The sequence below is a fragment of the Lutjanus erythropterus genome, chromosome 21 (genome assembly GCF_056507025.1).
Source record: "Lutjanus erythropterus isolate fLutEry1 chromosome 21, fLutEry1.hap2, whole genome shotgun sequence".
Taxonomy (NCBI): domain Eukaryota; kingdom Metazoa; phylum Chordata; class Actinopteri; order Lutjaniformes; family Lutjanidae; genus Lutjanus; species Lutjanus erythropterus.
The window spans coordinates 14471913-14499400 of NC_139337.1; the positions used below are offsets into that span (position 1 = coordinate 14471913).

General features: G+C 40.3%; 1 protein-coding gene across 7 annotated transcripts in view; it reads left to right on the plus strand.

Moving 5' to 3' along the window:
• Positions 1–115: 115 nt before the first annotated feature.
• The window catches only part of relch (RAB11 binding and LisH domain, coiled-coil and HEAT repeat containing), a 45871-nt gene continuing 18498 nt past the window's right edge, over positions 116–27488 (plus strand). For 3 of the 7 annotated variants that reach the window (XR_014768933.1, XM_084710359.1, XM_084710360.1), the window contains exons 1-18: positions 116–1332; positions 8106–8195; positions 13237–13308; positions 13451–13506; positions 13668–13781; positions 14119–14313; positions 14939–15033; positions 15584–15713; positions 16288–16445; positions 17123–17198; positions 17277–17372; positions 18921–18944; positions 23654–23766; positions 24389–24479; positions 26272–26343; positions 26453–26593; positions 26717–26881; positions 27047–27194. Coding sequence is in view for 6 of the 7 variants with exons in the window: in XM_084710359.1 (XP_084566485.1) it covers positions 879–1332; positions 8106–8195; positions 13237–13308; positions 13451–13506; positions 13668–13781; positions 14119–14313; positions 14939–15033; positions 15584–15713; positions 16288–16445; positions 17123–17198; positions 17277–17372; positions 18921–18944; positions 23654–23766; positions 24389–24479; positions 26272–26343; positions 26453–26593; positions 26717–26881; positions 27047–27194 (2290 nt within the window). In the remaining variant the exon portion in view is untranslated. The remainder of the gene's footprint in view (positions 1333–8105; positions 8196–13236; positions 13309–13450; positions 13507–13667; positions 13782–14118; positions 14314–14938; positions 15034–15583; positions 15714–16287; positions 16446–17122; positions 17199–17276; positions 17373–18920; positions 18945–23653; positions 23767–24388; positions 24480–26271; positions 26344–26452; positions 26594–26716; positions 26882–27046; positions 27195–27488) is intronic. The other 4 variants (XM_084710362.1, XM_084710363.1, XM_084710364.1 and 1 more) reach the window with 3 other exon arrangements.

Here is a 27488-nt window from a genome sequence, read left to right on the forward strand (position 1 = left end):
GTACATTTTAAGTGCAAGTTTCTTAGTGCAACCACAGACTAGCAGCCAGTGAAACATGTTGACAAAAGAGTGGCAAACGCTACATCAATAGGCCATGCAAAAGGTCTTACCTGTATTTAAACTCCGTGGAATCAGCCCTCAAAAAACACGGGGACGCTGTCTCATTGATGAATGAATGACAGAGCAGAACTATCTACAACTATTTCATCCATCCACTTGATTTAGCTTCCACTTTGTCTTCGTAAATGACCAATTATACATCCAGAGAACCCGACAGATGAAGGTTTTGTTTTACGAAACAAGATCAACGTAATCTTAGTGCGTCCTTTTACAAAACCAACTGTCCCTCTGTAAGAAGATTAGTACAAGAAATTCAGGTTCCAGGTACCATGAGCATTCATTTCCTTGTTGTGACTTTGACGTGTTACGTTAACGTATATACGTAACAGCTGAATTGTGGGTACTGTAGTTAACGTGTTGATTTCCCAGCGAGCTTTCCTGCAATATTTATCTCTGTCAAAACGTGTTTTAATTAAAAGAAAATTCTTTGAGATTTATATCTAACAATATGTGTAACCGCGCAGTTTTACAGCTCGTGGTTCTTTGATACCACATTAGCTAGCATAGGCTATCAGCTGTCAAATGTGCCCTGCCCAATTTTCTTTTCTGTCCGCCAGTGTCCAATCATAAATCATGATTCCATGAAAGAGGCGGGCTTTGGGGTAATGTCTCTCGGAATTGACCAATCACTGCTTGGCATTCTTTCCCCCTTGTCAAAGCCACCTACCAAATCTTACCTAGCTTAATATCTATTCAGGAAGAAGCGGGGCTGACTAGCTTAGCTAGCTTAGATTGCTAAAAATCTTTATAGTGCAAAAATGGCGTCGGTCAACCCGTTTAATCTCAGTGATTCTGAGGAAGAGGCTGAACGGCGCCCTAATGAAACTGTTGACACAGAGAGAAGCCCGAGTGACGGGGCGCCGGGGCCACCGCCAGGCAATCCTTTCTCACCGTCTGCGGACGCCGAACCTCCGACGCTCCTGCTGTCTAGCAACCGAACCAGCCCCAGCGGCGAGGGCATCTCGGTCTCGGTGGCAGCCACCTCCGCTATGGCAGGCAGCGCCGAGACACGGGTATCTGTGGATGTTATTGCTGCTCAGCTATTACGGGACCAATACATTCTCACGGCCCTGGAATTTCACACCGAATTGCTGGAAGCAGGCAGAGAGCTTCCAAGGCTGAGGGATTATTTCTCCAACCCTGGCAACTTCGAGCGACAGAGCGGCACTCCGCCTGCCAAAGACCAGGTACTCGGACCTGGAGGACCACTGAGTAAGTGTGCTCTCAGTGTTAGTCACGTATCCGTCAGTTAGTCTAGTCTCCAATGCTGCATTATGCAAAGTTAGCCCAGTAGCTAGCTAACGTTAGCTTAAATCGTTGGATTTGGAAGTCAATCGATCATGAGCTATCCGCTTGCTGCACCTGCCCTCCCGGTCCAGGGCCCGTAGCCAACAAACGGGTTTTGTGGGTCAGCTGTGTTAGCTGACATACAGACTAGAGCATCACAGACTCACAGAAATGTGATTAGGCGGCCACGTTATCTAGGTAATTGGAGGAGATGGATGCGTGACATTATAGTAGACTTATGGTGATCATTGTAGTGTAATTGAGTCCTGTAGGAAAATAGACGTTACCTTTTTCAGTAGGCCAGAGAGAGGTCAAAGGTCAGGATCAGCTGCAGGAAAGGAAAACTAGATAAGAGAAGAGAAGGCTTGTACAACCTGCAGTGACAATACTGTATTTAGCTATGTTAATGCTAACAAAGCAGTTGTGAATTTGAAGAGAAGGCTACAGATGGTTGGATTCACCAGAGCATTATACACTCTGAGTAGACCTTTTTCACAGCAGCCATATGATATGAAATAGTAGAGTAAACACAGGTGTTACCATTAAATAAGGCTCAGACAGAGTCAGAGTACTCTATTGTTCATGTTGGCTCACTGGAAAGGCTCTGCTACACTAAATGGAACAGGACCTTATTTAGCATCATTGGTAACACCTGATTTTACCTTGCTAGATCATATTGAAATGGCTGCTGTGAAAAAGGTTTGTGAGATCTGTACTTACATCATTTTGCTGAGGAGAACAGTGCCCTGTTAGTTGTTTTGTTGGGTTATACCAATTGGTTTTATTAGGCCAGGTTTATCTTACTGTAATATTACCTAATATTACTTTGGCTTACTGTTTGAGGATGTATGTATCTGTATCACCCTCATCCACATACAGGACTTCTTTGATGGACTAGCCAGCAGCATTATGTGGTGGCTAAAATAGTCTGGACGCATAAACACACATGCTATGCAAATGGTAACCATGGTGGCAGCCCAAGCCACAAATAAATAAAGCCTACTAATAAAGCAGCAGGAGTAGTATTACCATAAACTGTGGCAAAGCACAGGAGCTTTGAATTGAAGGGAATATGAGTATTCTTGTGGCTCAGTTTCACTGAAGTGAGTAGAGCAAATGTATTCATACGTAACAGAGACCTATAAGGCACCATAAAGGTCCCTCTGGTCTAAATGCAGCAAATTGGTTAAATTGGTTTAAAGTGAGCTAGAAAGGGAAAGGATGAGGATATTTCGACTAATCATGAAAGATCGAGCTGCTGAAAGTCTCATATTTGCATATTTACTATTAAGGGACTGTATGTAATTTGAAAGTGATGATATATTATAGATTTTAAAATGACTTTGTCTGCACATTTTTTTATTCAGACCCTCTTAATGACTCCAAGGTTTTTATGGACATGACTCAGCTTGGTATTCCCTACTGTAGTGATTGGATCTGTCTTGTCAAAGTATATTTATCTTGGATCAAGGAGAGGAATAGGAACAATGTCAGTGACCCATATAGATGGTTACATACCCACCCCATCTTTTAAACAATCAGAGACACACAAGCAGGAAATACTATAGGCTGTGACCCCAATTGTCTTAAACCTACATCCCTTTTAGTGTCTTGACTGAACACAATTGAACAGATCTTCACACAGTCTCATCATTCATCACACCTGCCACTGAAATATAGTTTTTTATTTCTGTTTTATCAGTCTTAAAAAGCAGATGCTCTTTGCATCTTAATATTTTTGGGGGGCATTTTATGCCTTTAATGACAGGAAAGTTGAAGATGTGACAGGAAATGGGGAGAGAGAGAGGGGGGAATGACACGCAGCAAAGGGCCATGGGCGGGAGTTGAACCCACGGCCACTGCAGAGGACCCACAGCCTCCACACAGGGGGCGCACGCCCCACCAACCGAGCTATCCAGGAGCCCCCTGCTCTTTGCATCTTGTCAATAATCTAAGTGCCATATCACACCAGTGCATGTGATTTGCCACTCATACTTGTAGTTTTAAATCAACACAATAAGTATTGCTTTCATCTGCTAGAACTGGCATGCTGTCAGAATCAAGGCAGAGTGAACTGTAAACAATATGTTTCCTGCCACAGTTTTTAGTTGTTGAGGGTAATTTTGGTCATTCATTTGAGGCTTTTCTCCCCATCAATTCCAGGATTTAAATCAGTGTTTTAGTTTATGAATGGATAAGGGGATTTACAGTATTATAGCAGCACTGCAATTGTAATTTTTACTTTTTTGTTGCAGGCTGAGCAACCAGGCCAGATGATGAATTTTCATTGTATAAACATTTGGAAGTTTTCCAGCTAAGGGAGCCACAGAGTATAAATAAATGTTAAAAAATGAAAGGATATGGCTTTATATCCAAAAGATGTATTTTCCTTCATTTAGATACAGTAGAGATGGACAATAACTTGATGTCTCAGGAGACTGTTTCTTGAATGGGCCCTCAGCAACTAGCCTGAGGCTATCTTAAGCAGATAGCAGATGGCAACCAGTCAGATTCACTGCAACCCTTGCCTGTCAGCATGAAACCCCACCCTGTAGAACTAAATACTTAGGTAGACTGACCTAAGGTACAGAACACAGTAGCAAACAGCTGTGAGCTGTGTGTGTGTCAGTTGCAAAGGTCTGGCAGTTGCATTATCATACAAAACCCCAAAAGATTTGGAGCTCGGTAACAGAATAAATTACTTATGATGGTGGCTTTAGTATGATGGTACTTGACTGCTCCCCTGTTGTGAAACTGACAGGAGAGTCATGGAGATACAGCAATCACAGTCTTATTAGCTGCTGATGAGAGTAAAGGTTCATACAAAATATGTAATCCTCAATTCCTGATAAACCAAATCTACCATATTTAGATTGGGAAAATGTGAAGCAGCTGATGTCACTTCCAGCACAATCGAGTAGCCAAGATCTCATGTGATCATTGGAATGATTTTTTTCCTGATGTTTGAAGGACAAAAGATAAGACTGTGGTAGTTGTTGAGGAGGAGGAAGAGATACTGATCGAATGTCTGCTCTTTTCTGTTGTCGACAGAGCAGCTTGCAGATAATTTTCAGTGTAATTTTTCAAACAATCAGGGCTCAACATTAAGGACCAACCACTTGCCTGGGGCAAGTTAAATGCCATGTCCAGCAAGAAATCTGACAAATCACCTACCCAACTGGGCAAGTGCTAAAAAAAATGAAACTGTTTTTGTTTTTAATTAAACTAATTTAATAATCAATTAATTGTTAAGGTAATTTTTCATGCAATATGGCAGAAAATGCTGGTTTCAGGCTGTTAAATATAGATAATAATAAACTCAACAAGGAGACGTAGTCAAATGAACAGCTGTGACTGCCTTGATGGCATCGTCCATCGGCTCAATCCCACTTGCACGGCTGGAGACTACAGATATAAAATATAAGCACACTTAATTCAGCTCACTAACCAGAAGTGTCAATGATGCAATCATTATGAATACACATCCAGTGACTGTTAGCTGTTGATTGCAGTGAGAGTGTGTATGGATAATGACTTGTTACAAGCAGCATCATATCTACAGCAGCTGTTGGTCTGTTAGTCACATGATACAGCAAGGCATCTCTCACCACCTTGCTAATTTGCAGCGAGGAAGCATGGATGAGTCCCTCTCCACCCATCATTGGCTTGTCAGGCAGTTATTTGCTCATATGATGTGAGGAGCTTTCAAGGTACCATGCAAGTCGCACACTGACACTAAGCTGCCACATTTAAAGATTTTGTGGGTTTTGTTTGCACTTTAGACATAATACAGGATACCAGAAAGTGGCTTTACTGTATAATCTCAGGACAGAAATCTGAAAGTTAAATTGTAGTTTGTGGGTGTCTACAATTTGTTGCTTCAACTAGGTCAAAATAGCAGCTTCGCATGATAAGTTCTAGGTTAGGTTAACTGCTATTTACGTGCTCTCCTGTTACAAATCTGTATATTTCACACAATTGCGTCCAGGTCAACCACACCCCACTTCCCATGCAAAACAGCTGGGCTTTGTCATACCACTAGAATTTATTTAGATTCAGAGGTATTCATTGTCAGCCTGTTGGAACACCTCTGCCCCTTAGTTGGTCCAACCTCACATGCACTCTTTTTCTAAATTTTTTATCTGACTTCATGTCACTTCATCTTTTCCTCTGCCTGGGACAGGGACTTGGTGTTGTGTGAGAAGCCAATTAATGATATTGTTCGAGTGTTGGCCAGGCTCCATGCAGTTCTGGACCGGTTCCGACTGGCTCCCTGTTCATAACTCTCTGCCTTTCATTAAGCTGTGTCCGTGTGTGTGTCTGCAAATGGGTGCAGCTGGTTCTGTGCACGTGTATGTAAAGGATTTATGTGCAGGTGCATATTGGTTAGCAGTGGACCAAATCACAACACAGGTTATTGTTGTGTGCACCTTTTCATATTTGTGAATTAGCATAGCATGCTTTTCCGTAGAAATGACATTATTGTCTAGTCACACCAATTTGTTACCTATCTACTAGCCTATTACCTACATGTATCATTCAGATTTGCAAATCTATAACCCAGCGCTTAGTTATACATAGGATAAGTGTGGTTTTAAATTAGACCCATGTTCCAAGTAATAATCATATGCTGAGTTCATAGACAGCCTTATTCAGTGTTACATTTCATTGAATATATTTTCATAATTTTGATATTGTTGATACAAATGTGCATGCAGTTTGTGTGCCAGCCTGTGCATCCCTTGTAATTTGTGCCCCATTGTTTCATCCCATTTATACTCTCTAAATAGCAGACAGCCTTGCCAAAACATCCCTCCCATTAAGAAAAAAAAAAGAGCTTGTTGGCTACCTCCCGACCATCCATCCTCTCTTGTCTCCTTGTCTGTATTTGTATCAGCTCTTTTTAAATGTATCTCTTTGTTCTCTTGCTTCTCTCCCTGTATCCAGTTTATCTGCTTTGTTTTTCTACTTGCCAAAGCAGAAAAACTGTCCTTCACTGTGTTTGTTGTCCCTCTCTGTTCTCCCTAAAAAGCTCTCGCTGGCCTCCTAATTGTCTATGTAAAATTGGTATTTTCAGTCCAAACTATCAAAGGATTTATTAAGTAAGCATACAAATACAGGCCCTTTTAGCTCATTTGGAGTCTTTTGAATGGAAGATGGTGACTCTCATGTACGCGAGAGCACAAAGAGACATGTTGCATTGAGTGGTGTGTGTGCGTGTGTGCATGCATGCGGCACAACCTGCCCAGCAGGGGTGCAGTGAAGAGGTGACAGTCTGAAGAGTCAGATTTATCACAATCCAGACAATACACGCCACAGGCACCGAGCTGAAAGGTCAGCCAGGGAGAAATACTTGTTTTTTTGCAAATCAGGCACACACACAAAACACACAAAACACATCTGTGGATCACATCATGTGGATTTTTTTTTCTCTCACATATACACTTGGATGATGACATGATCACACATGATCAGGAAGTGAGGACAGTTGGAAGCGTTCTCCCCAGGAAAAGGGGTTAGCCTGATGTCAGCATGACAGAACAATCACACACACACACACACACACACACACACACACACACACACACACACACACACACACACACACACACACACACACACACAGAGCTGATGCAGAAACACTCTCACTGTACAATCACAGGAGTGAGAGTGTGTGTGCTTTGTGGAGCTGCATTGTGATTATTTGATTACCATGAGCATCTACAGTACATGTGCTTTTTCTCTCCAAATTAAAAACAATTCACATTTACTGTAGTATCTAAAGCATTACAAGGATTGCATGCACAAATACACTAAAGACCTAATGGTTCTGTATCGAACAGTTTTTGTCCTTAATACGACCTAAAAGCCAAAGGTCTCGACCTGCAGTGTGTGTTTTTACTCAATGATTTTATTCTCTGCTTCATTACTCACACTGTCACTGCTCCTTAGCTTTGCAAAGCAAAGCCCTCCATGGTCTTTAAGCTAGTCTACACGCTACATTTGGCTTGACCTTCTACTGTATCTGGATATCAGAGAACAAATAGGCCGATCTTGTGCTTGTATTGCAGCGGAGGAAAACTAACACCATTGGCTAAGCTACAAGGCCAGCCTAGCTCAGTGAAATAGGAGCACAAGTATGCTTATGTATCAGCTTTATCTGTTGTTTGAGTGAACAATATGTTTTGCCGTCCCCATACTTGGATGTAAGGTTGTTGATTAGAGGTGTTAGTTTAGAAATGGGTGTTCCCATAAGTGAAGTTTTCAGCAAAGTTAACATTTTATGATTGATTTGTTTTCCCCGATGTTCAGTGACTCATGTGTTTCTTGGCAAAAGTATGACCTTCCCACACAGACTTTTAAAGGTCTCTGCTTTTAGCTGAACTTAATAAAGTTTCCATGTGTTTTGTTGAAGGATGGCCTAGTGTTTAGTCACCATCCTAACTCAAGCCCAGTGTCAGCATGCTTCCAGCCTGGTTAAGAGTCCTTAAGAAAACTACTTGATCCCTGCTGCAGTGGGGCTACTGTTGTGTAGTAGACTTTTAAAAAAGACCTCTTTAAAACAAACATTTCTCAAGGATCAGTGCATTGTCACATTTTTGAGCCGTGTGAGCTGCTTGATAGTAGACTCATCTGACTGCGTGGGTGTGTGATTGTATAGTTGTCTCACTGTTGTCTCTGTCTCTGTCTCCGTTCAGATCGAGCAGGCAGCATCAGCACCTTGGACTCTTTGGACTTTGCCCGTTACTCAGATGACGGCAACCGAGAGTCAGACGAGCGGGTGGCAGGTAAGATGAACCGTACTGTCAGGGCTGGAAGCAAGAGACCCAGCCTACCTCGGGGGAAATAAAAGATGGACAACAATCAGGAGAATAGAAAGTGACAGAATAGGAGGATGCCATAGAAACAAAGAGATAACACCTGACAGCTGCATCAAAGACATGTAATCCAAGCCACCACAAAATTAAAATATCTGTTTATTCTGATTTTGACACGGTGACACCACTGTGTAAGAGCTGCTTTAGTCATGATGACAAAATACTGATCTTATTTTTGAACACATTTGATGTCAGAATCCACACAAAAAATAAACACTATTTTATTGTTTTGTTGCAGTAGAGTTTTTAAATTAGCCAGCTAGAAATAAAGTTAAAGGAGAAATATGTAAGAGCCTAGTATTCAAAAATGAGTACTGCAGTCCAAATAGTGAATTGGAGCCATAAATTATTTATCAAATAGGCCGAATCCCTATTTAACGTATGATTTATGGTTGAAGCAAATTGTTTCCCTTGCTGTATATTCCCCAGACTTGAAGCTCAGGCAGTTGCTGCAGGTTGCAGGGACACTGAACAGGAATGCAAGACGAGCACAACATTATATTTGGAAAAAGAGAAGTGAAGACGAGTCGGTTGTTACAATTTGCTGGGGAGATGGAGGGATATACCCCTCTCTGCTCTGTATATCCCTGCCACTGCTGAATTATTTTTCATCCCTGATGGGGACAAAATTTATTTATTTTATTTTATTGTGTGCACAGTTACAGTTGACTACTATATCTGATATAAACTTCTGCACAGTGGTTAAATTGCCTGAAATGAGCCACATCATAAGTATGTCTGCATGCACGTGTCATAGTGTGCTCTGGTAATTAAAAACCAACACTAAACCTCTGAATTAAGCCAGTTATTTCACCTATTTTACAGCACAAATACCCACTTACTTTAATATGGAGCTTGCAGTAACAGCATAAAAAGTTGATCAGCTTATAGTGCAGGATGTGTTGTTGCTTGTTATTGTGAGATTACAATATTGCACTCATCTTGCGCTCCTGCAGTGCTCCTGCAACTTGCCTCAGCTTCTTTGAGTCTGAGGAGGAGGGGGTGGGGGAAACAACTCGCTTCAGTCACAGACTGTATATTAAGCACGATTCAACCTATTTACCTCTGAACTAATTTTTTTAATGCACAGTTGTTACATATTGCTCCTTTAATCTCAGATGACATATCACAGTCATTTTAAGATTTAGTATAGTAAATATAATACACATTTCTCCTTTTCCAGAATATGAATTGCTAAAACCCTTTGTCAGCTTATTCCACTTTCAACATGTAATATGTTTTTTCCTTTAACTTGGTAGAGGTGTCCTTGCCTCCTCCCGTCCACCGTCACACAGTTGAGTCAGTCTGTGGTATTTTTGGTATGGGACCTGTCTCAGCATTGTTTGAGATCGCACTCCCTTCCCCCTGTGGCTCTGTCGTGACACACCATTAGATAGTTTTCGCCGAACAAATTAACAGCTGAGCCTGACGTTGATGGTGCCTCATCATCACAGAACGCTGGTTTTAAAGAGCAGCTGTTAGTTATGAGTAGCTTGTTAGTTTTCAGATGTTGTGTGATGAGTATATTTTACGCCTTTGACCAAAGGAAAACAAACAGACAAATAAACCTTTTACTTACTACATCAATGCAGAGGGGACAGTGCTGTCATGCAGGGACCATTCATATTATGTTAACTTACTGTGTCTCCTGTTTTCATCTTTCTATTTTATAATCGCCAACATGAAAACATTACTTTCTAGCTGTGCATAGTATGCCATAATACAGTGGTTAACATTATCCATTACCAGCTTTCTGTAGTCATCCACCCATTTGGTCTGTAAGTGGTAGTCAAGGAGTCCTGAAAAGCCCCAATCCATAATGGCAGGATGGACATATTTATAGATTGTGCTTTATGTTTTTTCTTTCTTTGACATTAGATCCTTTATCCCCCTCTGCACTGCTAAGCATGAGAATTGGAGTATTTTCTTGTATTGAAAAAGGATTGTGTACATGTCTGAACTGTAAATGTCAGTAAATTTAAAGGGATGGTTCATCCAAAAATGAAAATTCAGTCATAGTTTACTCACCCTCATGTTGATTGAGGGTCAGGTTTATTTTGTAAGTCAGCAGAACACTGCTGGAGTTTCACAGGAAAACAGTGTTGCAGAATCAACACAGAAACAAAACCCGGCCTTCAGTCAGTATGAGGGTGAATAGATAATAACCGAATATTAATTTTGGGGTGAACTATTCTTTTAATCTGTATTTTGAATTATGAGAGTAGAGAGTATTACTATCTTGTAAAGGTCGAAGTCTTAAGTGAAGTTGGTGGATACACCTAAAATGTAAACAGCAGCTTGCTTGTGGTTTGGGGCTTTTATCATTTTATGAAAAGTAGACATACTGTACATTAATGCATAGTAAGGGCACTGTAAAAACCATGCAGCAGAGATGGTGGTTCCATGCTCCCAACTACAAATTATGCATCTTTTTTTAAAAATGACTATTATTTACATACTGCCCACTCTGCCAAATTGGCACCTTCCCCTTTCTCTCTTCCCTCTTCACCCACCCCAACTCTCATCCCCGACACCCCAACCTGTTCTTCTTGCCAAGATGCCTGCCCCCAGCTGTCTGACTCTGGGTTTTCTGGCTTTCTCCTGACGTTGATCAAACCCCAGTGAACAATACTGGACAAGTCACTCCATCCAGACTAGCTTTTTTATTTATTTATTTATTTTTTATTTATTTTTATATCCTTCCCGTTATTCAGTTCTTGGTTTTCCATTTTGTTGCGCTTGCATCCTGTGCACTCTTGATCTGTTGGAAAGGATAGGGATGATGAAGTTAGAGTTGGTGGATGTGGTCATAAAACTCAAACTTATGAGTTGATGACTGTTCTTTTTGCACATATCTTATATTCTTAACTTTTGAACTAAAAAGTGACCATTACAATTGTACAAACCCCAATTCCAAAAATGTTGGGACAGTGTTAATCATAAATAAAAACAGAATGCACTGATTTGCAACTCCCTTCCGACTTGTAATCAATTGAATACAGTACAAAGACAAGATATTTAATGTTCAAACTGATTGACTTTTTTTGTTATGTACACTTATTCTGAATTGCAATATCTTTTCAGAAAGTTGAGACAGGGCCAACAAAAGACTTGGAAAGTTATGTAGTTCCCCAAAACTCCTGTTTTGATTAACAGGTTAATTAATAACAGATGACAATTTCACGAATGGGTATGAAAGAGGCATTGTTGCAAGGCTTAGTCATCGATGGGGGTGAGGTTCATCACATTTCTCAACACAAAACTGCAAAAAATTTAGGGATTTCACCATCTCTGCAGACTTCTTCGGGCCCAAGCTCAGTGAAAAAGTGTGCTTTGGTCTGACAAGTCCACATTTCACATTCTTTTTGGAAGTCATAGACATCCAACCTAGATTGTTACCAGCACAAAGTTTAAAAGCCAGCATCTGTGATGGTATTGGGATGTGTTAGTGCCAATGGCATCATGGCTAACTGCCACATCTGTGAAGGTCCCATTGATGCTGAAAGGTACATGACAATGCCAAACTGCATTCTGCATGTGTTACAACAGTGTGGTACTAGACCGGCTTGCCTGCAGTCCAGACCTGTCTGGTGCCGTATGAAGCACAAAAAAATGACAACAGAGACCCCATAGTGTTTTGCACTTGAAGTAGTATGTTAAGTTAGAATGGGAAATAATTTCAATTTCCACATTTCAATAATTAGTGTCCTCAGTTTCCAAACTCTTACTGGTTTTTGTTAAAAGAAAAAAATGATGTAACACAGTGGTAAACATGCCCCTGTTCCAATATTAAAGTTAATAATTTTGAACATTAAATATCTTGTTTTTGCACTGTATTCAGATAAATATAGGTAGAAAAGCATTTGAAAACCATTGCATTCTGTTTTTATTTGTGTTTTACACAGCATCCCAACTTTTTTGGAATTGGAGTTTGGAAAATGTAGCTTGCAGTTATTACAAAGGTTTATAACCATTTTTACCTCCCTTTCACACGTAGATGAAAAAAAGTACGAGACCTATTACAATACCTGTTGAGTAACAATCCTAGACCTCAGATGATAACTCTGGGGACAACAACAGGGACAGATCAGATGGCAGATTTTCAGTGCACAGCTATGCAACATTGAACATAGTTTCCCTGCTCCATCGCTTCTTACTTTTTGCGTGTGTTTTTTTTTTTTTATCTAACGTGTTTAAAGAATCTTGTGTGTTCTTTTTTCTTTATTCAGTGTTAGTTTAGCCTTTCAAATTTAAATGTACAATAAACATTTGTATCCAAATGTCTGCTGCTTCTGATTGTATCAGGTGTCAGAAACAGTTTGCTTGGTCATTATGAATTATGTTTTTTTCATGAAAACAAGTAACAGTAACCTACCATATTCTAAACGACATTGTAACTCCTGAGTTTTATAGCTTAGTGTGTGTTGTTCATAGTGTGATGGCCTAGACTGTTAAGAAGTAACAACCTGAGCAGAGGCTGTCCTGAGTGGCTTGAAACCAGATGATTTATTATTTGTTAGTAAGGCATTTGCCTGTTAAAAAAAAAAAATCCTTTGTCAGACAGCTCCTAGATTATCATGGCTACATTTTAGTAGCTTGAATAGATACAACTGAAGTAACTTTGGACTCCCATTTTTTAAGTCAGTCACATCAGTGCTATCAGTGGGAGGAAAACAAGGGCAGGAAATCCTACCATTGAGATGTGTCTCAATGCATTACACACACTTGCCAAACAGACTGTCATCCAGCCGGCTTTACCATGATCCTCTGCTGCATGCGTTTCTTAGACCCATGATTTGCATGCATCCTTTTTTGTTGTTTTGTTTTTATGACTCTTACAATCTTTTGTGTGGTTGTTTTGTTTTTCATGCCCATCTTTGTTTTATTTGTTTGTTCCCTGTCTTTGGTTGGATGCACTTCCTGTGTGTGTGTGTTGTCACTTCCTGTCCAGTGCTGGAGTTTGAGCTACGGAAAGCAAAGGAGACCATTCAGGCTCTACGCGCCAACTTGACTCAGGCAGCAGGTGTGGCGTACTTTTAACTTCTTCTCCACCTGAACCCTCTTTTGTTACAGCTTTTCTGTCTTTTGTTCCCAAGAGAATTCCTCTAGATGAATAACACTTCAGCAACCTTTCAGACTCATCTAATATCTTCTCAATTTCTTAGAGAGTGAAGTGCCCTCTCAGGAGAGAAAAAACTTCAAGTCAAGTCCTGAAGTTCAGGTGGGGAATCTTTAAGTGTTGAAAATCAAAAGATATGTGAATTTCTTTCCTTGTTTCAAATGAATCAAGAGATTAGATGTGTGCCTTTAAACCCCTATGATGGTGTCGCTGCTTGGCCTTGAGTGATTAATTTCACAGTTTCATTTTCTTCTCTGCCTCAGGAGCCTATACGCCCACTGGAAAAAAGAGCCTTAAACTTCCTTGTGAATGAATATTTATTGAAAAATGAATACAAACTCTCATCCATCACCTTCTCTGATGAAAATGATGATCAGGTAAAGACCTACTGTGTTGTTGCATATTTTAAAGACAGAAAGACAAATGTCTTAATGGAGTTACCCTTTTTTAATTTATTCCTGCCTGCTTCTTAACACAAAGTCTGTTTATTTCTCAGGAAAAATAGAAGGTATCAGATTGTACAGACTTATCAGACATGAGGACACTGGTGTAAGAACAGTGGTAGGGTCATGTGACCATAAATAAATTCAACAACACAGATCAGCTGTCCTGTTCTGAGCTTGCATGGTGTCCTGCTTTATCCATTCAAAGGACACCCCCACTTCTGCCACAAACTAGTATTGTTTATTTATATCACTTGTAATTTGTTTTCAGGACTTTGAGTTGTGGGATGACGTCGGCCTCAACATCCCAAAACCCCCTGACCTGTTACAGCTCTACAGGAACTGTGGTACCCCCCTCCCTTCTCCTCGAGACACGGTTGACGTGTCAGTAGGGGTGGATTTTGGTGATCTTCCAGGAAACTGCATCGCACAGGATCCCCCAAAGAAACCTGACCTCTCACAGCAGGTTTGTGTGTGGGATTTCTGGCTTTCCATTAACATGGGGCTGCAGGAATTAATCTAAAACCCAGAAATGAGTTAACACATTAGCACCTCAGGTTTCTTTGTCTCGAAGTCAATGTTTTTTTGTTTTGTTTTTTTGGATGGGCTTTTGGTTAGTTGCCTGAAATAAAGTCTGTAGTTAAGACAATTCGTAGCAAGGGTTGTCGTAAGCAACTGGACTTGATGGAGTTCTTGAAGACGTTTCGCTTCTCATCCAAGAAGCAGAACTGAAGAAGCTTCTTGGGTCTTTAATTTTCACTTTTTTTCTTAATTCATCTGCATCATTTGAACTTGTATACTTGATAGAAACTAGCTGAAAAAGTGCATTTACACACTCTTTGAGGAGAAAGTCAATTGCTTTGACCCATCACAGTAGAAAAATGTAGGGGGCCTACAGAACTAGTGATGATTAAAAAATGAATTGCCACTTGTACATTTCTGTTGTTTCAGTAAAAGGCTTTCAAATTGAATAAAAAGTATCTGCTCATTTCAGTAGTCTGAGATATCAATAGTTTTGACTTGTTGGGGCACCTACTCCTCTTGAACTGAGCTAATGAAGTGTTTGTACAATATTTTTTGTCTCTTTATAGCAACAGACAGAAGTCGTCCAAGAGTTGGAGTACCAGATAAGCCTCCTCAACAATGAGAAGCAGAGCCTAGCTGAGCAGATCAAGAAACTGCAGAGGTGTGTACCTGAGTGCATGTTTGCGCTAGTATGCAAGTGAGTCACTCGGTATGTAAGACTGGGTGAGACACCGTATACAATTGTGTTACATCGTATTGATCATATGATCACTGTTAGTATGCTATGATGCTGAAACAGTTCCCTCTATTCATAGCAGTTATGTGCCGTTACAACAGAGGCATCCATAAAAATGTAAAAATGTTTTCAGCACTTCAGTCCACAGTATCACTTTAACTGTGATCAAAATAGGCCATGAGGTAGAACTAGTGTGGAAATTTCTTCCAAGCACAACTGTGCGTCAGATTATAGAGGAAACTCTGCTCTGCACTGCAACTTATTTACCATCCATGTGGAATCTTTAATTGCCACCATCAGGGTTCAGACAGTTTACTTTCCCACAATCCAAAATTGTCAAACCATTTTACAGAACTGTTCTGTTACTACTTTTAGATGGAAGGTCTTTGTCTTATTAACTCCCTTCTTCACTATTACGATCTCTGTAGTGCTTTCTGACAGTGTCTGCTCTTACCTTCTTTCTCCTACCTCACAGTGAGATTCAGACACTAAAGAAGACTGTCTCCTCCCCGCCTCCGGCCACTCTAGACCTGGGCTCCCAGAATGCATCCAAACCCTCCTGCTCATCCACCAACAACACTTCCTCCTCTGACCCTTCCTCTGTGGTATGTGGTCCGTTTGATTAATGTATGTAATGCACAGATTTATGTTTATTCAAATGATATGCATGGTGAGTACTATTATACATTTCTTGATGTATTTTCAAAAGGGGCCCAACCCGTTAATCCTAACCAGTGTTGCCAGATGTATTATAATTCCAAAAAAAAGGCTGAATGTAAAATATTTTTTCAACAAACCCACAATATTTCACGTTTGTGATTTGAGAGAAACCAGAAACCATCTCATCAGTACTGCACTGATCAAGGAGCTGGTCAACCAGTGGTGCAGTGTGTAGATCTGGGGTTTTTGTTTTGAAGGATAAGAATGTAAGGAGTGATTGTGTAATGGGCTGCCGTTAACTCTGTGTGAAGTGATACAGAGCCTCTGTGTAATATGGTGTACATGGCATAAGTCTGCCATTCACTGTAGTATCTTTGCCGCTTCCCAGGTTTTATCCAGTATATCAGTATATTCAATAGTTTTTGTTAAATTACAATCAATTTAAAGTTGCAGTATGTTATGATATATTATTTTCCATTTGGCAAAGTTTCTTCTAACTCAATCTAATCTTGCCCTCAGCCTCCTGCAGATAATGGCCAGTATCTGGACATCCGGGGGGTTTCAGAGTCTGAAACTAACCTGGACCCCCCTCCTACTCAGAACACCTCACATCCCCACCTACAGTCCCACAACAAACTTAAGAGTCGGCCTCCCGTCCAGTTTGATCAGCCTAACAGGTGAGTGGACAGTCAGACAGAAAACTTATTAATGTAAACTTTCAAAAACACTTATACAATCTAACTGTCCAAAAACGTCTGTATCTAATCCCTGTAAAGAAAGATAGAATTAGATACCTATCTGTTAAAGCATCACCATCCATATTAGTGTAGTTACTAAATGTAGCCACTAGATGGAGGTAGTTGTCAGTCTATGTAGCCACAGTGGACAGCACAGCAGTACTTGAAAGGCAAGTGGCTGCTCTCTGTGCAAATGAAACTTACTACATTTCCTCAGAGCACATAGCAGTATTTACCACTAACCCATCCATTATGTAGTATGTTTCGTGTACCAACAAGTAGTGAATCATCCAGTCAGTGGAATACTGTCTTTCTGTATGCTCTATATGTTTCCCTTTTAAAAAATTCTGATTAATGTGCACTATTTGTTATTGAACAGGTGGCAGTGCTGCTGCTGTAATGTCTTATAGCCAAACTTCGTCTGTCTATAGATAATCTTTTTCATTCCACTGAAATAAGCAGCAATGACATGGGAGACTGGCAGCACAAAGCTCTCTGGCAGGGTAGCCCAGTCCAATCCTCAATCATTCAGTGGTCAGGGTGATCTCCAGTTATGGAGTACAGATTAAGCGGTCCAGACTGTACTGACTGTTTTTGGTTTCTTGTTGTTTGTGCAGGAAGTTATCCCCAGCCTTCCTGCAAGCCCTGCTGTCCTTCTGCAGAATGTGCTCCGACAGCCGCCTGGGAGCAGAGGTCAGCACACACTCTTTCATGTAGTAAAAAATATACATTTGTAATTACCTATACAACAATAATGTCTTTCATGTCCAGGTGTCTCGTATAGCAGACAGTGAGGAGAGTGTGATGTTGATGCTGGGCCGCTGTCTCCCTCACATCGTCCCTAATGTCCTCCTTGCTAAACGAGAGGTAACCCTACTTTTGCTGCTTCTCCTGCTCATCTTCCTCTCCTCCCTGTATCCCTCTCATTATTGTCATCATCGCAGGCTTCTTCTCGAAGTGTCCAATAGATACACACAGAGCAGCACGGCCAAGCAGGGTGAAAATTTTGCGAGAGGTGCAGGGAACACAGTCATCTCCAGCTTGCAAATTTCCATCCAAACTCTGTCTTTGTAGATGGACAGTGAATTGTTTCTAAACAGCCTTTAATTGTCTTGGTTAAATGTGCTATGTGTAGCATAAATATTTGTGTCAATATAACATATCATGGTTTTAGTAAATAACTTGACAGTTAGCTCTAGAAAAAATAAAGGCAAGCATTCATTCAAGTGTACAACTATTTCACAATTTCATTTATACAAAAAAATTAATATACAAAGAAGCCATACTGGCCGTCTCCAACAAGCACAAATATGTGTCTGCTTTCCCATCTCTCATTAATATGCTTTTGCTCTGCGCCAACTTTTCTTTTCATTTTCTAGGCTGCTAACATTATTAGCTACAACCACTAGAGTCCCAATGCTGGAAACGGCTGATATTAAGACACTATTTAGCATTTACTGACATCTTGCAGCTAGATGCCTTCAGTGTGGGGATAACAACTTGTTTATGGACACGACACATATACAGCACTATATAGAATTATATTGCGTATATTATGTTCTTTGGAAGCCCTCACAGGCAACATAACATGAGGTGCCGACCCAGATTTGGACTGGAGGCCTTCAGTTTGACACATGTGGTCTACATAAATACCCAGGTTTATTGGATCCATGTCACACAGTGTGGCTTGCAATACTGAAATCTCGCAGGCTGTAGGAGGATTTATGAAATGTATGTTGTCAGTTGGGTGCCAGATACCACATCTCAGTGAACCTCATGAAAAAGTGGATGTTGCATCTCTAGTCAGAATCTTTCTTTGTTTTGCTGAAGGGGATAAACATGTTGAAAGTGATTTTTCTGTTGTTGATTCACCCATTTCACTAGTTCTGTTTACTTTGAAAGAACACCACCCTCTTTTTGGTTTGTGCCACAAGGCATTCCCAAAATTCAAATAATGTGCAATGTAGTGTTACACACTGTGTGGAGGCTGCCAGTCTTCTTGGCAGCCCTGTAACTGGTGTGATTGCTGATTTGTTTATCATCATCATAAAGTCTAATGTACTAAAGCTGCACTTAGCACTTTTATCCTTGTTGTCCTTTGCAGATTTGACTGTGTCTTCTGCTAGCAAGCTGTATGAAAAAACAGCCCATATAGAGCTTTGCAGCACAAAGCATAGACTTTCTTTTGAACCTGCTAATACCCAGCTGACTTGTGTCCATCTATTGATTTGGATTCTCACCTCCTTTGTCTGATGCTGTTTATTTTCACCAGTGTTATTATCATTTCTCCTCTGCTTATGCTGTTTTTGTCCACCAGTCACGTTTGCTGTCCTCTTTGCCTTCACTGGTTTTATTTTTTATTCTTCTCTTTTCGTCTCACTCATTCTCTCACTCTCATGCATGCCTCTCTTCTAGAGAATGGTTGCACATCTTTGCCAGGTGAGTCTTTCACGCACTCATCTGCATGATTCTCACATGCCCTGTAGACCAAAACTTATGTAAATAGTGCCCATCTCCTTTTGGCTACAACTGCTGTCACAGAGGATCAGATTTACCAGAATTATTGATTTTTTTTTTAATTAGCAGCAGCTCTGGCTTTCCTGTAAACAGTGTTGGGGAATGTTAATGTTAGAAGTAACTTATGGCTTTACAAGATTACTGCCATTAAAAAGTAACTTGTTACGTTACAGCATCACCTACTGTGAAAAGTAACTTGTTAGAGTACTTTCGTGTTATCACTGAAAATTACTCTGTGATTCCTTGCACGTTTTTTATATTGGCCTCACAATCTTACAGTGAACTGCGTAGAGACATATTACACAGCTGCCTCTATGAAAACAATAAAACAGCCCATTCAACCTACAGTACATCAGTACATGTTTTAACATGCAACTAATTAAACAGTTAACCTGTAAAGACACATGCCCACATACAAACTATAAAAGTGCTCTTTTAAATCATGCAAACTCTCCCAACCAATGTTTGGCAGGAGAAGTTTAAAAAAAACATATCAAATAGTTAAAAAATCGATTTGATCGTGGGGAATCTGTGCAATACATCCATCTTGATATAAGGCTTGAGATAGTCGGCGATTTCAGTCCAAAGAGACTGTAGTCTGTCTGTCCTTTTGCCACAAAAAGTCTGAGTCTCCTCCGGTGACAGGTACAGGTGGCGGCATTTCTTGCAGTGGTGGCAATTCGTTAAAATTGTAACACTAACAGATTGGACATTTGAAAATGTAAGTACATTACAGAGTACTTGAATTGCAAAACACAATCCTCATTACAACAAAAAGTAATCGAGTACTCTACCACGTTACCCCCAACACTGCAGGAAAAGTGTTGATGATTGTCTTTGTACTACTTGTGTTGTCAGAAAAATAAATTTAAAAAATTGTTAATTAAATTAAGAAATGATTAACAGCCAAAATATGGACTAACCTGCAATAATGACCTAATGACCTAAGATATGCAGTTTTAGCCTGAGGTGGTGGGTCATGTACTGTATGTCTCCTAAACCCAGTGTATTTTTATTGTATCGTTTTCTGATTGGTTCCCTGTCTGTTTTATTTGCTGCAACTCTAAATGGCTTTTGAGGTTGTGGAGTGATTTTAATAATTAATCTGATAACATTTTCTAGCAGCCTATTTAAAAGTAGCTGTATGCTTTATTATCATTACTAAATAAAACCAATGGGAAGTGTTTTTTTAGTCAATATGAGGTGAGCAATGATAACAAAACATACATGTCTGCTTCTGTTTTTCCAAGTTAAGCCGTAATTTCTTCCGAGGAGACAAGGGAGGGAGTTTTTGTTTAGATTAAGCATTAACGAGCTATAACTTCTTGCAAACTGTAATGCAGACACCTGCACAGGTGCTCTATCTACACATAACTGCTTGCATGTAATTTGTGTCTGTGTTTATCCTCCTGTGTACAAACACTGTCAGCCTGAATTTGACCCACAGTTGAAACTTGATAAGACACATAATGGAGTAAGAGAGGTAAGTCTGGTTGGAGGAGTTCTCAGTCAGGCTGCTTTGCATAGCATAATGGTTGTGTTATTTTAATCAAACACCACAGTTATGGAGAACCTAATCTCTCTGCAAGATCAAGATAAACGCACTGTGGGAAGAGGAAGACAAAAAACTAAAACAGCAGAACATCGAGGCCTTGGGGTCCCTCTTGAACCGTGTGGACTTCGTACTGTGTCCGTTAGATTCACCGGCCATGACATTGCGTACACACACACAGCTGCTCACGCTTCCATCTTGCAACTTGAAGCTTTCAAACCACCATAAGCCTGGAGACACTCCTTGTTGTTGTTTGAACGTGACACCCACTTAAGAACAAGAAGTGTTTGACTTGAAACGGTGGAATGATGCATTGAAACTCTGCCTGCCACCTGGCTGTATTATCAGTCACTGTAAATCATTAAACACTATGTTTTTCTTCAATATATTGTACTACACTGTGGCTCAAAAGAATGTGTGTCTCTGTAGAGCTCTGTATTGTATTTTCCTTTTCCACGTGGAGAAAAAAATTGATTTGTGGGCATTTGTAACAGCACTGTTTTCTTAATTACTGTTAATATAAAGGAAGAAGTTTGACTAGTTTTCCAACGAACAGTATCACTGTTAAGAGAGTAAATATGCTGGAATGATTGATGACTTCCTTTTTCTGCTGGCCAGATTAATAGTGATCTTTAACAAACATTGACAGTTTTATCAGGACGGTTACAAGACAAAAGAGTAGGCCTTGAGGTAGATGGCAGATATCAGACATTTTAAAAAAGGAGAAATGATAGAAAAGAAAAGGCATCTGGAGGAGAGAAACCTGTGCAGCAAGTTACAAATAAAAAAAGAAATTAGAATCATTATACATAAAACATTGCAAAGCATAGTGTTACTGCATTTTATGGGCATTTACTTGTGCAAGTAGATATTCATCACTGGAGCAGGGAATCACCTCAGTTCTGATTTTCTTTTGATTTTAAACAGAGAGTCTGGATCATTTGAAGTATGATTGTAGGGAGGTACTTATCAATAGTCAGTATATCACCTACAGTAGATGGTGGTTGGCACACCCCAAGATTAGAGAAGCAGGGGTAATTTATGAACTGCTGTGGGCAGGGTCAGCAGCAAAATGTATTTTAGCAACCTAAAAGAAATCAATGTCAGTGTACACTATATTTAGAATGTTTTCAAAACTTCACCTTGCTTTCAGACAGCCTTTTCCGATGACAAAGTAAAGTTCTGTGACTTGTTATATCACTCTCTCCGAAGCAAGACTCCTTGCAGAACAATGTAGTTTCTGATCTCACGCTACGTTGAATGGTTGTTTATGTGATTTTGTGACTTCAGTCTTCTATAGGATTAAATCGGCCACACTGAAGACGCACAATAACGCAAACAAACTAACCAATCGGGGGAGCTGTAGAACAGCAACTCCTATGTTCTGCTATGTAAAATGGCTGTTATGGTTAAAGGAGACTGGGGCTTTGGAGAGGGTGTTATTTGGCTTATATAACTTTGGTTTTCTGTAGAAAATGGCTGTCTGACAGCAAGGAAAAGGACAAAAATATTGTAAATATAGCATATACTTAAACTACTATTGATTTTTTTTTTTTCTTAAGGTGGCTAAAATACTTTTGTTGCTGACCCTATCCACAGCAGTTCATTTCTCGGCTTCCATGCTGCCACTGCTGTCTGTTTCTCCAAACTCGGGGGTATGCTGTGTACTATAGTTGGACTATCCTTTTAACCAGTAAAACAGCAAACAATTTTTAGAATAAATTAAAGATGTGATAAGACTTGTGAAGGTGGAATGTGAATGTTGGGCCAAATTGAAAAAAAATTAAAAAGTGCAACGTTTCGATGCAGGCTCTTGCACATCGTGGTTGTTGGGCTAGAATTATCAGTAGCACTGTTCTTTGAAGTAGAGAATCAGGCTCCCTGGCCTCAGGGTCGTGGCGTCATGCTGTCCGCTCTACCTGCCCACAATGTTTGTCCAGGACTGGTCAGATGTTTAACCTCCTGAAGGAGTCTTCACATCAGAAACACAGGAGTTCACACAGAAATAGAACAGGGTCATCGTGGGTTCCAGCTTTTCAGATGTGTGCTGTTTATGAATTCCTTTATTTGTTTTATCAGACCAGTGCTGCTAAGTCTCCAAGAATGAAGATGTATGGTATTTTCAGAGGCCAGGGCAGAAGATTATTGAATCTGACAGTTAAATTGGACTGAATTTGGTTAATTTGAAGGTTTTTGCTGCTTTTTGACGCTTGAATTGATTCCACCCACATTGAACTAGTCAAGTAACCACTTAAAATGACCCTCTGGTTCTTAAATGGCATATTCTTACATTTTAAAAGATAGCCAACATGGCACTGACTTCAGAGGCTTTGTCCGGCACTGAGTGGGTGACTCATCGCAGCCTATCTTTACCCAAGTCTTACTGTCAGGTCCATCTGTCCATCCAGTGTTGGGGTTTTGCTCGTTCTTCCAGCACTTGGCAGGAAAATATGATATCTTCCTGGAAGAAAAAACAGAGCTTGTTTGAAAAAAAACATATTTTTAACTCTGTATGCACTCTCTAATTTGGGTGTGTGTGGCGGGAATTTAAGGCTGACCACAATTTGGCCATGGAGGCCCTGTATCAAGGGCAGCAGAGCTCTTTCCCCTTGGCGGGAAGGTCTATAAACTTTGTGTGAACTCTGGGATAGAGCTGCGTTGTACTGGGGGAACTAGTGTAATAGGTATATCTGTCTATTTGCAGCGGTGTCTGGGTGTGTGCATGCACTATTTATTGCAGTACGTGGTTCCAAATGTATGTGTGTAACTCCAAAGCCAAATGAGTCAAGGTATAACACAAAAGGGGTATTGAAGGTAAGCATGTTTTCACCGGTGGCGATGGACTCCTGTTGGTTTCTAAGGTGACCCCCTGTGTTTCTTTCTCCCTGTGACTTTCCCAACTTCAGTCCTATTTTTAATAAACACCTTCTCCTCCTTTCCTGTTCCCCGTCCTTCCAGGCCTGCTTGACTGCTACTGAGCGTCCTCTCCCCGTGTGTTTCAACCACACTCTCCTCCTCCAGAGGAATCTAAACTGATGCCATTTTTCTCTGTGTTTCTGTCTACTCGGGTCTTCTTCAGGAGTTGATCCCACTCATCTTGTGCACCGCCTGCCTTCACCCAGAGCCTAAGGAGAGAGACCAGCTCCTCCACATCCTCTTTAACCTAATCAAGAGGCCAGATGATGAACAGAGGTCTGTTTGTTTGTGTGTAGACAGAATAAAATGCAGTTTATTATTTATCAGTTTATTATGCTGTTTAATTGACCTGTTACTAAGATACCATTGTTTAGCACCAAAGACACATAGGAAGACAAACTATGAGATTATCCATCCGTGTGTTCTAGAGTTATCATATTTTCCATTACTTTTTATTTTTGTTTTTAATTTTTGTTTTCAATTCAGTCTAGTTTCAGTTTCCAGATTGGGTTTGCATGTTTCAGTTTAATTTTGTTATTAGTTTCAGCATTACTTTCAGCTTGTGGGTGAGCTGCCACCCACAGGGTGGGGGGTGGCAGTGAAAGCAGAATCATGTAGACATCCCAGTCTCAAACATATACACTGCTGCCTCCTCATGCTTGTTGTGTTGACAAATTTGAACAATTTTTTTTATTTCAGTTGGCTAAATAATTTTTCCACTCCTAGTTTTCATTTTTAGTTTTAGTTTAAATAAGTACTATAATTAACGTTGGTGTGCTCTCATATGTTTCTGTGTGTGTGTGTGTGTGTGTGTGTGTGTGTGTGTGTGTGTGTGTGTGTGTGTGTGTGTGTGTGTGTGTGTGTGTGTGTGTGTGTGTGTGTGTGTGTGTGTCCAAAGACAAATGATCTTGACAGGGTGTGTTGCGTTTGCGAGGCACGTGGGTCCCACACGTGTCGAGGCTGAACTGCTTCCTCAGTGCTGGGAACAGGTACAATACACACACTGCAGGTGGCTTTTCTTAATAAATATTCTGTCACTGATTCTCTGTGGTAATACAAAGAGGGCTTCGTCTGCACCTGCTCCAAACCAGTACTCGTCCAGTACTTCTTTTTTCAAGGTTTGAAAAGTGCTTTTACTTTGGATAAAGTGCTTGAAATTGTAATTGCATTACTTTCAGGATAAATCGCTCTTAGACTTAATAGTTCACTTTTTAGATGAAGAAATGAAATAAGACAGAGAGCCCAATTGCTTTTGCCTTTTACACAAAATGAAGACTGCTCCACATGAGCCTCGCTTGCCACTCTGCACATTTGGCTACACTCACTGTTATCTGTCCGTCTTTGTGGATGTGTGCCCTCTGATGGAGCAGTGAGTGGGAGGTTAACAGATGACAGCATGCTGGGAGGTTGCTGTTTCTATGAGCATTGGCTTGAAAACAAAAAAATAAGAAAAGAAGTATTTTATTTAAAATTAAAAAGTTATTTGTCTTGTCATTGTTTGAGTGACTGCTGTATATTAGCCCAGCTAGGTCGTATAGGAAGTCTACTTCTAGACAGTTGACACATCTTGAAAAATTAAGCCTTATTGTATTTTCCTTTAGTTTGTCACCCTTCTCTAAAGTGCTATAATGAAACAAAGTGTTGGTTGCTTATAATCAATAACCATTTTAAGCATATACACACACATACATATATATTTAGAATATTTTCACTGCTTTACCTTGCCATCAGACAGCCCTTTTCGATGGGGAGCTGAAGCTGTTATATTGCTTCCTTCAAAGGAGTAGTAACAGTAATTTCAAATAGTAATTTTACCTCTGTTTGTTTGTGATATTGTGTGACTGTGGTGTTTTAAAGGGTTAGTTTGGATCTACTGAATGACACAATGACACAAGCTAACTGACTGAGGCAGTGCTAGACAAAACATCTGTGTTCTGCTAGGCATAATTATTGTTTTGCCTAAGGAGAGAGTGATATTTGGCTTGTATAACAGGAGTTTCCCGTTGGAAAAAGCTTCTTGACAGCCAGGTAAAGCAATTAAAATATTCTAGATATACATTAACAGATGTAGAATTTTTAGGTAGACCTTTTTTAGGGGGCTAAAATACATTTTGCTGCTGAGCCTGTCCAAAACATTACTTCACTTAACTTCCCACACCAATACTCCTACTGCTTCTTCAACTGGTAGCGTGCCAACCACCATCCACTGTAGGTAATACTGACTATTGTGAAGTACCTAATACAACCCCACTTCAAAAAATCCAAACTACCCCTTTCTCTGTTCTATTTCAGAACAAAGACAAGAGAAAAGGCTATTTTTGTTGTTTTTATTTTGGCTGTTACATATGAAGATTTCATAATACAAAAGAAATATACTTTTGTTCTGCAAGAAACACCCAAAGCTCTGTCACAAAAATATTTCATTGTAAAAATCTCAGCTGTCTTGTACTTAGTGAGCTTACCACTCAGTATTGTTGTAATTGCATGTTCTCATTCAGAACTATCAGTGTCCTTATCTCCAGTAGGTCCCTGACTTGAATATGATATCAGTTTTGTTTTCATTTCCACCTGTCACCTCATCCAACACATTCATTGTAACAACACCTGCCTGCAGTTTGAAAGCTGAGAATATGACTAGAAAGACCAATAGTGGTTTCCACAGGGTCAGCATGTTGATGATACATGAGTTGTTTCCATTCCACGGTGGCTGCCCTCCAGTCTACTTCTTTCCTCCTTTCTTTCAACACTTTTTCCTCTAAATGTTGCTCTCTTCCTCTGCAGATTAACCACAAATATCCGGAGAGGAGATTGTTGGTGGCAGAGTCCTGTGGAGCCTTAGCACCATACCTGCCTGTAAGAATATATTGTGCATATAGGAATAAAAAGAGATTTCCGTGAATGTAGATTTTTAAAATAGAAATAAATTATCTGCATCTGTCTGTCTTGCTTTCTGTTTCTGCAGAAAGAGATCCGTAGCTCCTTGGTGTTGTCCATGTTGCAACAGATGCTTGCTGAGGATAAGGCTGACATGGTCAGAGAGGCTGTGGTCAAGAGTCTGGGGATTATCATGGGTTACATAGATGACCCAGACAAGTACTCCCAGGTCGGAGCTTTGTAGAAATTGTTCTATTTTTAGTCAGTGTCATTTCGCTCATGAAGCTGCATTGTCCTTGTGGATACATCTGTATGCTCATCTTTTGTCAAACCTTTAATGGGTGTCTTCTAGGGTTTTGAGCTGATGCTGTTGTCACTTGGGGACCCGTCAGAGCGGGTGGTCAGTGCTGTCCACCAGGTTTTCATTCCTGCCTTTGCTGCCTGGACCACAGAGCTGGGCACCCTGCACACTGCACTCATCCCGTCTCTGTTGGCACGTATAGAGAAACTACTTATGGTGAGTGCCTGGGGGCATGTAACTTCATTGCTGGACCTAAAACTTGAGAACCTTTCTTACCTATTCCTGATAGTAAAAATGAGTTTGTTGTTTGTACTAGAAAATCATTGTTGATGTGCAGTATATACTGTATTGTAAGGAAAACTGTGCTCCCTCTTTCTATAGCAAGGAGAACATGGTCTGGATGAACACAAGCTACACGTGTTCCTGTCAGCCCTGCAGTCTCTCATCCCTCCTCTGTTTGCTGTGGTGCTGCAGAACGCACCGTTCACCAGCAGAGCCAAACTCCACGGAGACATACCTGCAATAGAGGGTAGGACAACTACAAACACACTCACAAAGTCACATGTAGTAGTAGTTATCTTAAAGCCCTATTTTTCCATTCTGTTCCAAATCCAGTACTTTTTCTCTTTATGTTTGGTACATACTGCATCTGCCCAAACTCTGTCCTTTACAGGTACAGTATGCATAGAATTGGGATATATTACTTTGTCATAACAATTGGCTTTGAACTTTGACCCTCCTGCTCGTACATGTGTCACAGTCCATAGCACAAAGTTTGAAGTGTAAAGAAATCTGTGCTCTCTGTTGGTCAGTCAATGTGACG